Below are 14,933 nucleotides of genomic sequence, written 5' to 3'. Positions count from 1 at the left end.
TCCCCCTTTTTTTTTTAGTATTTATTTGGGGTGAACTGATTGCATGTGGATTAACACACAGTGGGTGACAAACAGTCACAGTATGTTATGGTGCAATAGCATCCTCCTTCTGTCAAGAGAGGAAATACAGCAAGGTACCAAATGTAAATGGGATACTTATTGTCTGTGTTGTAGATGTATCAGTACATCATGAGAAATGAGTATGAATTCATTCATTCACTCATATTTAAAAGAAAAAATTGCGAGATGCAAAAAGAGAAATTTCTCTCTAACCAAACATTTATCTGTGGCCATGTCGAATCATTTCACTGCTAGAAGAATGGAAATAGACTTTTATTTTTCATTTGATTTTAAAAGGAAAATAATATAGACAGGGGGATGATGACAAATTGACAGAAAGTATTTCAGTATTGTTTTTCTCTCATGCAAGAATTTGTCCATTACTTCCTTTATGGAAGTCATCATGCTTCCCCACAGTTTCATCGGTCAGGGTATACAGTTTGCATCCAAGGCTTTATTGGCAAGCTATTGAGACTGCACTGCCAGATGATGCTGCTCATCTAAAACTAGTTTCCCCCCCATTGACCATCTGAGAAAACAAACTTTGTAAGAAACCCTAAAGCCAAACTAGTAAAATGATAATTTAAGCTGAAACTGAGCTGTACTGAGGCCAGCCGTACTTTTAAACCTGCTATTTTGTTTATGTCCGTCCACACACACACGATCATTTTCTTGGGGTTTATGTGTATGTGTGAACATTTGTGTGCAGTGGATGAGACCGGGAGATAAAGCTGAGAGCTCTTATTTTCTGTATGTTGTTGTGTGAGTCAGAAAAAAACACTCAGGTTATTTATGGCAGATGGAGATGATGCTGTCTAGAATCAACACGGCCAAATCCTCCTATCAACTCCGTAATGGACAAGCTACCTGGCTTAGGTCAAAACAACACCACCCACAATGGGAGGATGTGTGTATGCATACATACTATATGTGTGTGTCTGTTCCCATCTGCGGTTTATTTCTAATCTGCGCACATGCACGTGTGTACACTTCTGTGTGTGTGTGTGTTTTTGGAAGTGTGTGCGTGCGTATGTGTGTGTGTAGCCAGGCAGCTTTAATCAAAGGCCCACAGTGTGGAGATGTGGGGGCCCTTACTCTTTCGTTTTCCTCAGATAAAACTGTGTGTTAGCATGCCAGTCACATATCTCATCTGAGACGCACCACTCTCCTCCCCACGCCTCTGCCCACACTGACTGACACACCAGTGCCCACTCGCTCCACCTGAGGAGGACGACGAGGGGGAAAAACAAAAGGATGAAGAGATAGGACAGCAAAGGATGGACAAGCATATGAAATGTTGTCTTTTAATTTTTACTCACATTTCTGTTAATGAAGGACGTCATCTTCAAGATGGTCCCATTTTCTGCTGGGGCCAGGTGGTGATCTTATCTCACACACTTCACTGAATTTGGAAACTGGTGAAAAATAAAAGAAGAAAAGAAATGTGACATATGAATACAAAAGAAATGTCAGCGTCTCAAGAGGTTCGTATTTGTTAAGAGACACTTAAACAATAATTTACTTACAAACTCACTCACTCAAATGAGAGAACACATATTGTAAAATGTATTCACTTTCTGAAGTAAGCACTAATATTACTAATTTATCAGGGTAGCCGTTTATTCCCTTTTATTTATTTTATCATTGCTGAAACAACAACTTGCATAAAGAATAAAAAATAGCTCAAATTTGCAGTAAGCTTCCCTTTGGCCATCTGTCCAGTCAAATAAGTGATTCATCCATTTATTAATCATCCAACCATCCTTCCAGCCTTCTCTTTCTCTTGTAACCACTAGATGGCAGTACAAGTCTGTGGTTTCCCATATAAACAAACCCTTTCATGGCTGTTATCAAGGTACTCTGCACTTCCTCTTCTGTCATTCTATGTCAAAGTAATCAAAAATAGAAAATAAAAAGTAATGTGTTTTAAAAAATCTTTTAAAAGAAATCACGAGCATCCTTCACTAACTTACTGGCAGCTTTTTAGTCGCTACAGCGTATGTATCAATCATTTTATTTCCGAGCCTATCAACAAAAGTAAGTAACATACTAACATATGTTTCATGTTTGGTAAATGTTCAATATGGCTGATTGCATCCTCAGTTTAAAACATTTGTTGAAGATGTTTCAACATTTTCTTCCATAGATTTTCATCTCAAGAAAAGGCATAAAAGATTGCAAAGTCACACTGTGCAGGTGAGTATTGGTGCAGTCTGAAATGAATGGCATGTGTCAGCGATCCCAGATTAGAGCCGGAGATTGCAGACTATCATTCCTCACCAGTGCATTTACCCATAATTCTCCTTGTCTCCAACATATCCGATGATTCCTCCTCTAGGAGACAAGGTGAAGCCGTACGTATGTCTACCTCCACCTCTGGAATGAATTTAAAACCTCTCCGGAGTGATTTTCTGTGTCTCCATCCTGCAACAGAGAATGTGTGAATGTGTGTGTGTGTGCGTGTGTTGCATGTGTGGTTTCTGATTATACCACAGCATGGGAGAAGGGAAGGAAAATACACTGACAGCTTCATTTCAAAAGCTGAATTCACATAAATGAGGGATTAAAGCAAGCAAGCAAGAGGGTTAGGACTCACCTCGGCCTTCAGTGACAGCTTTCCCTCCTTCAAATCACTCTCTTCCTCTCGCTTTCTGTCTCACCCCCTTTTTCTGTCTCCACCTTTATATTTGTCTCACTCCCTGTTTAGGTTATCTCTTTTGTTTTGTCTTGCTACTGCTCATTTTGCCTGCAGAGATAATACACACACAGAGATTAAAAAAATAAATAATCGTGCATCCAAACGTACACAATGATTTACACAATTGCAGTGGGCTGGGGTGCGCTCTACTTCATGTTGATGGAAACCTGGTTAGAGCAATGAAACTAGGGGTTAAGGCTAGGGTAGAGGGTGTGTGTTTGTGTTCATGTGTGTATGTGTTTGGGTCACATTAGGGAAATGAAAAGGGGTGGACCACTAATGGCTTCTGAGACTCAGACTTGTTAAAATAAAGGAATATAAAAAAGACAGGAGACAGAAGAGATGACAGAGTGGATGATAAGATGAGTAGTGCGGTAATGAAAACGGTCCTCTGTACGCCGAGATTACATGGGGAATGAGATTGGAGAGAGAGAGAGAGAGTGAGAGAGAGAGAGAGAGAGAGAGAGAGACTGAAGGGACATGCTGTCGAGAGGGAAGCGGGTGAGCAAGGAGTGAAAGAATAGAGAAAGATGGAGACTCGTTTATGATGAACCGTGGTGAGAGTCAGCTAGAACAGACCAGCTACTGGAGTGAAAGGAAAAACTGGAGGAGAAGAAAAAGAGGAAGAAGAAGAAGAGAAGAGGTATTACAGCTCAGGACGAAGCAGCCCCACTCTGAATGATAAGTGTCTCGCGCGCAGCGGGTTATGGGAAGTTCACACAAACAAATGACTCCCATTTGCCAGAGGCGAGGGACACAATTGAGAAAGAAGGGGAGAGAGAGAAAAGGAGGGCAAGAAGAGAGAAGGCAGAGGGCTAAATACCAGAGCTATGATTTCTGATAACTGCATCTGCATTTAGGAAATGCGTACCTTTTTTTCCTCTCTAATGTTTTCACAGGTTTGTAGCATGAATGAAAGCACCTCCAATTCAAAGGGTATTTGGAACCCTGTAGTGAAGCGCAGTAAAAGTCAGTGCTTGGTACCTTGAATTACATGATGATGGACCCTGGTCAATAACACAAATGTATTGCAAATTGTATCATGTGGGTGGGCTATGTTTTGCACCATAAGAGGTTATAACAAACAGTAGTAAGAGTGCAGGTCTGGTGCCTTGTTCATTCACCAAGCAGCATGGCATCAAAGTTAAATATGGCTGATGCTTCTCTTGGGAAATGCCTTCATTATAGTTGTTTTTAATCGTGTGACACTGAAATAAATTTAGTCTGCATGTTTTTATTATACCCAAACAAGGAAACTGATCTTGCTTCTTAGGCACACATTTCTGGTTAAAAGTGTATTTTTCGATTAAATTAGATAACTTAGTGTTTGGTTCCAATGTTGGCCTCCACGCTCAGAGGGACCCCCTGTTTAAGAGCTTTGAGGAGCAGGTGCCAGCTGCTTTAGTTTGGCAGGATTGGAAACACCGGCTAATGCAGGGGTCCAAACCACGACCTTCAGTTTATCACATTTCTTTTGAGCGAAAGAACAAGGCTAAGAGTCTACAGCCAAGCATGCAGCTCTAGGGGGATGTGCTTAGTTGCACACATGCTAATGACAATGCTAACATGTTGATGTGAAGCAGGCATAACCTTTACCATGTTCACCCTCTAATTTTGGTGTGCTAGTATGATAGCATTTGCTAATTGGTACTAAACACAAAGTAAAGCTGAGGCTGAAAGAAATGTCTGAGCCCAGAGCAAGAATAAAATATTGACACTGTACGTTTCTGCAAACCATGGATATATTTCATCATCACAAAGGCTGCAACACACCGGCTCATTCTACAACTGTTGGGACATTTTGTAGCTGTGTATGTGGTGCCTAAAGCGGATATTTTTGAACAACACGTCAAGGCTGCTTCCATCCGCTTTTGTGACAGCAAAACAAGGTATTTTAAGACAAAACATAATCTTTTTCTAAGCCCAGCCAAGTGATTTTTGTGCCTAAACCTAACCAAACCATAAGCATAAGCACTAATTATCACAACATAAACCTGAAATGTAAAGGAAAGTTTTAACCGATCAAATGGCCATCTATCTAACAGTTATCAAGACTTGCCACTAAAAACCAAACCTCATGGCTGCACTAGAGCTGTGGTTCCTGACCTTTTCGGACAGACAAACCCCCACAGCAGACTGATGAACTGAAGTATCCTTTCATGAACACCATCATTCATGTTCCAAATGTGTTCTTTTGGAATAATTTCAAACTGGACGTTCATTTTAATTATAAAGAAGTGGACATAATAGTGAATGTCACTATATTGTTAATATTCAGTGTTTGGTTGGTGATGTTTTCATTTCTAGCGTACTACTTGCCACCAATTTAATTGTAATGACATCCAAATCAATTATTGTAGCTGACCAAATATGTGGACTAGTCGGGAATCACTTCACTAGCGGACGAGTCACAGAATCACCAGCAAGCAATCTGTACAAAGTTTCACAACAATCCATCCTATTTCTAAGCCAGTGTGGTAACCCAACTGAAATAATATTCCTGCAGATACAAAGATGTTTCTGCAAGTATAATCTCGTCGGATAGGTGAAAATATTTCACTATGTACAAAAGTCATCTTCAAATCTTATGTTTGTTTGAACCTATGAGAATGAAGCAGGAAGATTTTTGTGCCCAACAATCAGGGAGAAATCCATCACAGATGAGGCAGAGATGGCAATTTCTCCAGTGACAGTCACATCAATAGTCATAATATGATAATGCAGTCATGAGGCATGTTGTGTCTTGAGTAAATGGTGACCCCCACTTTGTTTCAACTGGAAAAGCTTCCTTGCGCTTTCCATCTTCATCGCTTTGTCCAGCCACTCAACAGCAACAGCCCATAACTCAACAGCTGGATGTAATAACTTCAAGAACATTTCACTGGAGATTTTCAAGAGGCATTTGGGGAACTGTAGGATCTTGCCAACAGAATTAGACATCAAAAAACAAGCTGAAGAATGAGTCAGTGTACAAACACCATTGCAAAATAATGTGTAGAAATTACGTCTTTAGAAAAATGCATGGGACTGTCTTGTGCCGGACTTGCAAAGTTCTTCAGCGGAGGTAGCAACTACTCAGCATTAACATGCTAAGTGGAATTCGTGCAGCTATCAGTGTGAATCAGGGCATTGCTGAGTAAATGAGGTTTAATCATGAAACAGAAAAAAGATCAAAATATACCTGAGGAAGATCAGCAGAATTAGACAATAGCCCCTTTTATCTGCACTTCACAAGACTGGCGGGTCTCCATTTTGAATTTTATCATCAGAAACAAACCAAGTGTAAATAATTTGCCTTTCATAGCAGAGGAAAGGCGTTTCGTTTCCAAAACAGCTCCGGATATAATTATTTTACCCCGAAATTAGAACTGAGCTCACTTTAAAAGGTACAAAGGAAATCACTGTTAGCGAGTAATTAATTTTATATTACTATTTACCTTTACGTCAGTTAATTATGATCTCTATAGATGTGTGCGCCGCACACATACACACCAGGCACACACACAGCCTCGCTACATAGAGACAGTGGCGGTAAAAAGTGTGAATTTTACACACATGACTTACTGTCCTAATCAAGGGCTTTCTCAACTCGTATCTGAAAGACACACATGACTGACTCCTTCAGCGGATACCTACACACCGTGGATGTGTGTGATGAGGCCGTGAGTGTATGTGTGTATGTGCACTTGCAGAAGCTCACCAAACCAGCACTGGAGTGGTAAAGGATATTAGGCCGCAATTTCGGAAAGATTGCAAAAAGTGACATCCTTAATAGAGAAAGATTACTGTGTGCAACATCACTTTGATTTGAGCTGCATACATTTTCCTCACACAGACAGGCTGCGGGACAGCTCTGCACTCTGAGCTCTCTAGAACGGCTCCAGCCTTTGTGTTTGTGTGTGCAAATACAAATGTAATGTTAACGTGAATGCATACATACACATGCTCATCTGTATCTGAAAGCAAGAGTGAGACACAGATGCCCTTTTCAAAGATCATGTTTGACACATTATGTCTTCTTTTCATTTTACTCAAATAATTTGATTTAATTTGGTGATTTTTTTTCTTTCATTGATCAAAAAAATAATCCCTGTAGTTTTTACACCACATCCAACCATGAAGACAATACATTCTTAGTAAGTCAGTCAAAAGTTTTTGTGTGTAAAAAGTCTGTTTTTTTGATTCCTCTGATGCCATAAATAAACACTGTTATCGGTCTTGTGCGGTACACAGTGTAGAATTTGTCAGTAGCCAACCCTGTAGGCCAAATCATTTGGTTAATTAGAAAATACTTCCTAGAAGGTTTACCTCTCATTTCCACCTCATTAAAATAACAACCTCCATCATAACAGCCTTCAGTACGGCTGGTGTCAACCACAGTATTACATCTGGGATTGTGCCGGGGGAGGAGATGTCAAAATAAAAGTCCCCCGCCTCAGGTCAAAATATTCTCAAATCCCTGCGGTGGACTATCAGTACCAATCAGAAATAAAGTTTGTTAGTGCAGAGCCTGGAATCTGAGCAGGACAAAAGCACCAGGGAGGTCCTTTATTTAGCTAATTCTCCTCTATTTGAGATGTACATATTTCTACAGTGCTTTGATAAGGCCTTAGGGACATGCATGTTTTAATTAGACCTGAGCAGCCTGAGCAGCCTGGTTGAACAGTTCATAGAAAACTTTGAACATTTTTGCTGAAAGCCTCTCTCTCTTTGTGACAGGCAATGTGTAATTAGCGGCATATGTGCATTTGCATATATGCACCCTGTGACATGTTGCATCTTATTTGAATAAGCAGACATGTCTCAATGTGATATCCCTGAAGTGAATACATGAATATGAGCCACTAATTATACCAATCTTGCAAATGATCTATTTAAATATTAATATCTTTTCACTTTGCATTGTTTGCTGGGAGCTTTTTTAGTCAGCGAGCTGTGCGTGTTTGTTTGTGTCACTTCCATCTAGGTTGCGGTGGGTATTGTCCTCTGTGCGTAAAGACGGTACGTGTGTCTCTGCATGTTGTTTCATGTGTGGATGCATGTGCTGTCTGGATGCCTGCACGTGGTCTCCAGTGGAGGCTGACAATGTGTGCTTCTCATTGTTACACAGACATTAAAAAACCAATCACCGAGGCCACTGTGTATGACAAGCTATGGAACAGGAAAAGAAACACTTGATTCAAGCTCAAACCTTATGGAAGCAGCCTCCACCTGGCAAACACGATGCCATGTTCTCTTGTGGAAAGTAGATTGGTGTCATAACTGTAAGATGTTTACTTGTTACTCGCTCTTTTCTCATTATCTTACATCTTTGTAATTCCATGTAGCGCAAATAGAAATGTTCACATCTGGCATGTGTATTAATGAATTTAACATTATCCTTGAAAATGTTCAACATATTTAACATGCTTAGAGATGCTCTTCATAAACTGCAATTCCGAAATGTTAATTAGGGTTGGCCTGATGGACAATGACAATAGTGTCTGACTTGTTTGCTTCCATAACCAGTCAGGTCAGGAGAGGACCGAAAGCCTTCTATTGATATTTACAAATCTTAATATCGGCAGCCAAATAATAAAATCTGAGATTTGGTAAAGTCATCCTTCCAAGTGGCGAAGGCCTTTGCAATCATTGTTAACTGAACCGTTCTGGTCATCCTTCAAAGAACTGCTTGAGTCTGCAATGCCTGCGTGAAACCAAAACATCTTGATCGCCCCCTTGTGGCTGGCTGCACTCTGTTAAAAAAAGATTAAAGATTAAAGTGACATATTTTGTCATTGGAGGGAACTCACTCCAACGAAATTTGTTCTCTGCATTTAACCCACCCAAGTGACGTGCACACACACACAGCAAACCCGGGGCAGTGGGCGACCGCGTGCAGCGCCCGGGGAGCAGTGGGGGTTAGGTACCTTGCTCAAGGGTACCTCAGCCATGGACACCGGGACGGGGAATCGAACCAGCGATCCACCGGTTACGGGTCCGACACCCTAACCGCTGATCCACGACTGCCCCAAAACCGGCAGCGCTGCAACCCCGGGTCAATGCGTGGAGCGAACGGAGCAAGCCCCTTTTTCGGCTCCCAGTGCTAAAAATCCATTTAATATGCTGTCCCCTTATAGAGGACGTATCAGATATTAAACTGATAAGAACAGATACTGTTGCAAATGAAATCATGAGCATATGCAGGATATTTTGGCTTCACATTTGTGCAGTGGGAGGAAGCGAAGATGCATCGTCCATCACTTTACTGTGTATGTCAGTGTTTGTGACACATGGCAGATATGGAGAACGAATTGAGGGATGTTTTGATGCAGTTAAAATAAGCAAAGTTAGTAATAACTCCAGTATAACCTCCTATTATCACATGTACTGTGTAACAGTCCAGATGATGCATTTCAAATGCTTAACTTTCAAACACATATATTATCAAGTTTTATTATATCATATTGTATGCTTAACATATTTTGATATTCTGATGTTTCTCATGTTTCATGTCTTTGGGCTCAAACCAACAGTATGGCAACAATGTATGGTAAAATCAAAATTTCTTTTAATGTGGAGCTTGACTTTTTTTCCACAGACTGGCGGTGTGTAATTGTATTCATCTTTTGATTCTCTTCACTGATGTTTGCTGCTAAGTGTGCTGGACAATGAAAAGCCTCTGGACAAAGCGAGGATAGGCTGATGAACACTACTCAGCCTTAATTGCATGCTAGTTTTGATGTAAGGCAATCATGAGGTCATCTGTTTGAAGTGGATAGGTTTGTTTGATCCATCTTTGTCTGAGTGTGTGCATGTGGGTGTTTGAATGTCTTATCATCAACTACCTGGTGCGATTAAGTCAGGCATAAGGAACTAGGGAAGCGAAATGTGTTTTTTGTGCGTGCATGTGTAAACACACATAAGTGCGTACGGCCCTATACACATATTGAGGCTTAATAAAGGTCTGCCTAAGCCTGCACTGTATGGAGGTAACAGTCAATCAATCAGCAACACAAACTACAGGACACTACTGCCTTCAAACTCATTAAAATGAGCGTGGCATAACAGAAACATACCCTTCGCAAATTAAGTTCTGTGTCCTAATTGTTTTCGTGTTTGTGGGCCTTTTGACAACTTCAGAAGGCATTTGTTGTTGCTTGATGTATGCTTGCTGTGCCTCAGGCAATGTTTTTTATGACCATTATTATTCAAATGAGCTAGAAATGTGTTTTGAAAGTCCTAAATCATTGAGCATGAATGGCTACCCTTGGCGTTTATAAATGACTTTCCACACAAGCAAACCTCCGCCTGCATGGCTTACTCCACTGAGCTCATTTGGGTATTTCAGTTCTGTCAAGAGAATTTGTGTCAGTTGTCCACTGGCATGACAAGTCGCAATGGAAAGTTTGACAAGATTTTTCACTACTGATTTCGACTTCTTGAGTGATAAACAGAGGCGTGATGGTAAATGGACACGTGGGGTAAAAAATACAATCCGATTGATGGTCAGCAGCTGAAAAACTGAATGGTGTCTGTGTTTTGGATAATGGTAATACAGTGCTGGCTTCTACCACAGAATCTACAAACAGACACAGTCCCTAATGCAAAAAGACAGTCCACAATACGCAGAGAGGACTAAGAATTGTTTAGTTACTAGATATTTCCTCAATAAGCAGTCTCTTTAAGCAGTTAAAAAAGCAGTCCCATATTTACAATGACTGCTTAGCATTACAAATAGTCCAAAACCCAAAGAAAACCAGTTTAATCTCCTGGCACAATGTAAAAATAACAAAAAAGTAATATTTGAGAAGCTGTAACCAGTGAATGACTTGCTGCCAATTAATTTCCTGTCTATCAACTAATCAGTTCATTGACTGATTGTTTCCGCTCTGGTTATAACAAGTCAAACACAGTGCTATGAAAAGTGTACATACAAATATATCACTATTTACATTAACGTGTGCATTTCCAACTTTTTCATGATCCATCAGTTGGACAGCAAATTATGTATCTACTGTCAGAGCTTGTCTATGTCTGGTTCAATAAAACAGACCTCACACTGTAGTGAATATCATGAATTTAGAACATATATATATATATATATATATATATATATATATATCATCTTTTCATTTTTTATTAAACCAGACATAACATAAGAAAAAATAACAGGTTTATTGTCAGTAATGTTATACAACAACACCCCTGGATTGTAATAGTAAAATGCTACTACTTCGGTTAAATTTTACATTAGACAGATAGAGCAAGTTAACTAGAAAACAGCACCAGTGGGAGTTACAATCAGAACATTTTCTAAGATCATAAACCTTCTCCACCACCACAGAAACTAGCTTCTATCTGTGTTGATAAGATGTGGCTTGTAGATAATTTTACATTGGCGTAACTGCCCAGAATCTGCACAAAACCTTCTGCTTACCCTAAGACAGAAGCTACACACACACACACACACACACACACACACACACACACACACACACACACACACAGACCACATCTTGATTAGGTTTTCATAAAGTCTGGGACTATGCTGAGTCTGTAATTGACTTTGACAGCAGAAGCCTCCATGTCCTATGGCTATGTTAAACGAACAATTTACATCTTCATTTCAAATTCTACATGGATAAAAAGCTATTAATTACATTAGTCTGCGAAGAGTCATTCCAGCTGTGTGGAATATGTGTGTATCTCTGTCTGTGTGTATCTCTTCACCCTTACACATATACATTTTTCTTATTTGTATATTAAGTCTTGCGGCCAAACAATGCGCAGTAAGTGCTTCTCCTGAGATGGGTTTATGATTGCGGAAAGGACTTTTACTCACGTGTATTGCTTTGCAAAGCAACCACACTGGCTGCTCCTATATGAGCATTTTATGGACAGGGGAACATTTATTAAATCTATTGACTTGGCAGCGGTAGCAGAGGCGTTGACCCTTACACTACTTGCCATTCATCGCTTGTAATGATGTTAGGAAAAATTTTTACTGTGGCTTGTAAAATATAATCGCTATATAAAGTCATTTCACCTGCATGGTCCCAAGATTCCAGTTTAGACAGTGTCGCTTAAAGAAATGGCAAGAGCGAATGGATGGATAGGTAGATACGAAAGACACAGAAAGGCAGGGAGAGAGATCAAGCCAATCAAAGAGGGGAAAAAACATTCATACCCAAAAAAAACGGGGGGAGGAAAGTGTTTTTGCATGACGATCAAGCAACTTTTCTCTCTTAGAGTGCTTCCTGTCAGCTTCAAAGAGCGCTTTAAGAGGCTGGAAAAGTGGCTCTCTGAACAGCAGCGAGAACAAGAAGCATCTCAGCCATCATCTCCGAGCCATCTGCATGATGGGGGGAACAACACAGACCCCTGTGTTTGCTTTGGAGATAGAACGATCAAAGAACAACACTAACCATATAATGAAGGGACAGATGGACCTTATATGAAGTGGAGAGAGAGAGAGAGAGAGAGAGAGAAGTGTAGACAAAATCAAACTGCAAATGCAACAATCTTTTTAGAAGAGAGAGGCAGAGAGAGAGGTGTGCAGGGGGGGATATGATGTGGTGAAAAAGTGCGAGCCATCTCGTCGCATGCAGACTGCCTGCGCTGAATGAGAAAGCTAAAAGGTAATTTCACGGATAAAGAGGAGGCCTAATGCATAGAGGTAATGTAGCAGGGGATGGAACAAAGGCAAACTTTCATCTCTTTAAGCTTGGATGGAGAGAGAGTGAGAAAAAGCGAGAGAGAAAGCTTTGATGCTTTGAAAATGATAATAACAATCTCAAAGTCAGCCTCAGAAGAGAATGTGCTCCCCTCACTGTGCCCCATCCCCTCCTCCTCTGCCCCCTACCACTTAATACAACTGCACAATGACTGTCTAGGACAAGGTGGGTTGTGTGTGTGTGTGTGTGTGTGTGTGTGTGTGATGAGGAGGAAGAGGGGGGCAAATTGTGACACTTAGGGCCCCCCAAATTACCCGTGGAACAAACACAAAGATGATGAGAATAAAGAGACTCATTATATCTGAGATTAGATGACTTTTGTGGACACACTAAGGGATGAATTTATGTAAAGATGATCTTTCACATACTATATAAAGCTATATTGAAATATGAATGTCGATAAAAGATTCATGGATTGCAGCTTCTTATTCTCCTCTCTGGCTCTGCTCTATATTAAATGAAGAACTGAAGCAGTTTTAGCCACAAAGCCTTTTTTTTTTTTTTTTTTTAGCTCTGTTGTCTCTACAGAAAAAGCCCATTTTGTTTTCAGAGCTTCCTTAATGCACATTGCGGGTAGAAATGATGGACATTACATCCCATCTGCCTTCAGAATGATGTAGGTCCATGAAGTACAGAGCTATCACTGAAGTGGGAATACCTATTGGCTCTCAAGTCAAACAAAGTACAGTTTATAATGGTGCTCAGACATTTGAAATGGTCTGCTCGAGTGCACAACATTTTCCCATAGGTTAATTAAATAAAATAATGTCTGGCGTAAAGAAAAATGCAAATGATAGGGTATTTATGAATGATTTCGTTATTTAGAGGGATAAAAAGAAAGATTATTTTGGTATTTTCTGAATATTGTCATTTATTTGCCAAATGTAGCTCTCCATGGCTGATCTCTCTTTTTCCCAAACTAATAATGACTTCTAAATCCAGCTGTCTGTTCTGTTAAAGAGCAATGAGGCAGACCTACTGAAGGCTTTCTGTCAAGAGTAGAATTTTAAAATTATCTGCGTCATTACAGCCCAAATTTCCTAAATCTCCCAGTGAGGTATACGCCATTTTGATTGCCTTTTATTGTTTTTAATTTGAACAGATGGTGCATTTAACTGCGTCAAACTGTCTGAGTGCTTGAGCTCATGATCTTTGACCCTCCTGGGTTGGGAGGATGAACCATTAGCTGACTATGTTTCAGCCATTTTGTGTGTTTTGTGTGTGTGTGTCCATCAAGTGAATCACCTCCCCCACTTTTCTTTCATGGAAACCACAACTGAACACCCAATTTTAAATTATTCAAACCATTTGCTTCAAATACAGTCTGACCCACAAATGTTATCTAAAATCTCCAAAGTGTGGATGGGTTTAACTCGCTAAATCTACAATGTGATTTTTTTTTGTGAGTGTATACCGCATTGTTTAAATCAACACCTAGACATGACTGTGTGAGAATCAGCAAAAGCTACGCAAAACATTTGGCTCCTGATCATACTTAAATTGTCCATATTATTCCTGCTTTGTTCCGAGGTGTGGCCTCCTCCTGTTGATGGAGAGAATTTGAGCTCTGATCACAGATTGAATTCCAGCATGAAATGTCCTTGTGTCTTACCTCATTGCTTATTCTGTCCTGGTTAGCGCCAATTGCACACAGAGAAAAGACCTTTTTTATCCTTCCTCCCTCATTTCATTTTTCTCTCCTGACCCCTCAGAGTATCACCAGACCTCAAAATTGCATTGAATATATAAATGCTAATGCTAATAACTGCTAGCAGGAGCAGATAATGTCCTTGACTGGTACAAGAAAAGATCCTTTTCTCTTACATGACTCACTGCCTCTGAATAACATTAGAAGAGTTCACATCCCAAGCTCTTATTTCTCTCCTATTCTTTTCCATTCTCTTTTCTTAATTTACTTGACTCCCCCCTCAACTCTACCCTTCTTGTAGCAGAAAAAAATTCAGCCGAAGTGTAAAATATTAATTCATTTATCTGAGCGATAAGATCTTGCTGCCTCGCTCGAAATTCCAATGACATCCATTTGCCATTAAGTCAACGCAACACACAAGCTTGTCTGTCTTTGCACCCTCCTCCATACTGTGGCTCAGTTTTTATGCCTCTGGAAGCTTTTCATGGTAGGAATTAAACTATAATACTTGTTTCAGTGACATGCATGTTAATGGCTGCAGCAAAGCTGTCATTTAAGAGACATGAGGAAACAGCTGCAGCGAACAAAATGGCCTCTCGTGAACCACTCTGGATGTCTTTGGGACTTTTTATTGTCTCTGTAAAGATGGAGATCATCCCGATACCAAAATCCCTGCAGTTCTGGAATGAATGTTCAACTTGTTATTGTGCATTCTGATTGGTCTATGTTTAAGAGTGTCCAGTGGGGTCCAAAAAGCCTCTTAGGCCTTCCCAGTAAGGCCTGTCACTAACAATAGAGGAATTAAAGAACC

At 40.2% G+C, this 14,933-nt stretch overlaps 1 protein-coding gene and 1 non-coding gene across 4 annotated transcripts in view; both read right to left on the bottom strand.

Moving 5' to 3' along the window:
* Nucleotides 1-14,933, bottom strand: part of LOC124049492 (trichohyalin-like) — a 140,353-nt gene that overhangs the window by 1,931 nt on the left and 123,489 nt on the right. For 2 of the 3 annotated variants that reach the window (XR_006841412.1, XR_006841413.1), the window contains exons 26-28: nucleotides 2,657-2,806; nucleotides 2,353-2,484; nucleotides 1,380-1,475 (exon numbers count right to left, since the gene is read on the bottom strand). Coding sequence is in view for 1 of the 3 variants with exons in the window: in XM_046371195.1 (XP_046227151.1) it covers nucleotides 2,798-2,806 (9 nt within the window). In the remaining 2 variants the exon portion in view is untranslated. Of the gene's footprint in view, nucleotides 1-1,379; nucleotides 1,476-2,352; nucleotides 2,485-2,637; nucleotides 2,807-14,933 lie in introns of those variants that run through there. The other variant, XM_046371195.1, reaches the window with a different exon arrangement.
* LOC124050031 lies at nucleotides 8,759-8,940 on the bottom strand. The gene has a single exon (XR_006841537.1). It is a non-coding gene; the product is annotated as a U2 spliceosomal RNA (small nuclear RNA).

The sequence above is a fragment of the Scatophagus argus genome, chromosome 18, assembly GCF_020382885.2.
Source record: "Scatophagus argus isolate fScaArg1 chromosome 18, fScaArg1.pri, whole genome shotgun sequence".
Classification (NCBI taxonomy): Eukaryota; Metazoa; Chordata; class Actinopteri; family Scatophagidae; genus Scatophagus; species Scatophagus argus.
This window is presented reverse-complemented; position numbering and strand designations above follow the sequence as displayed.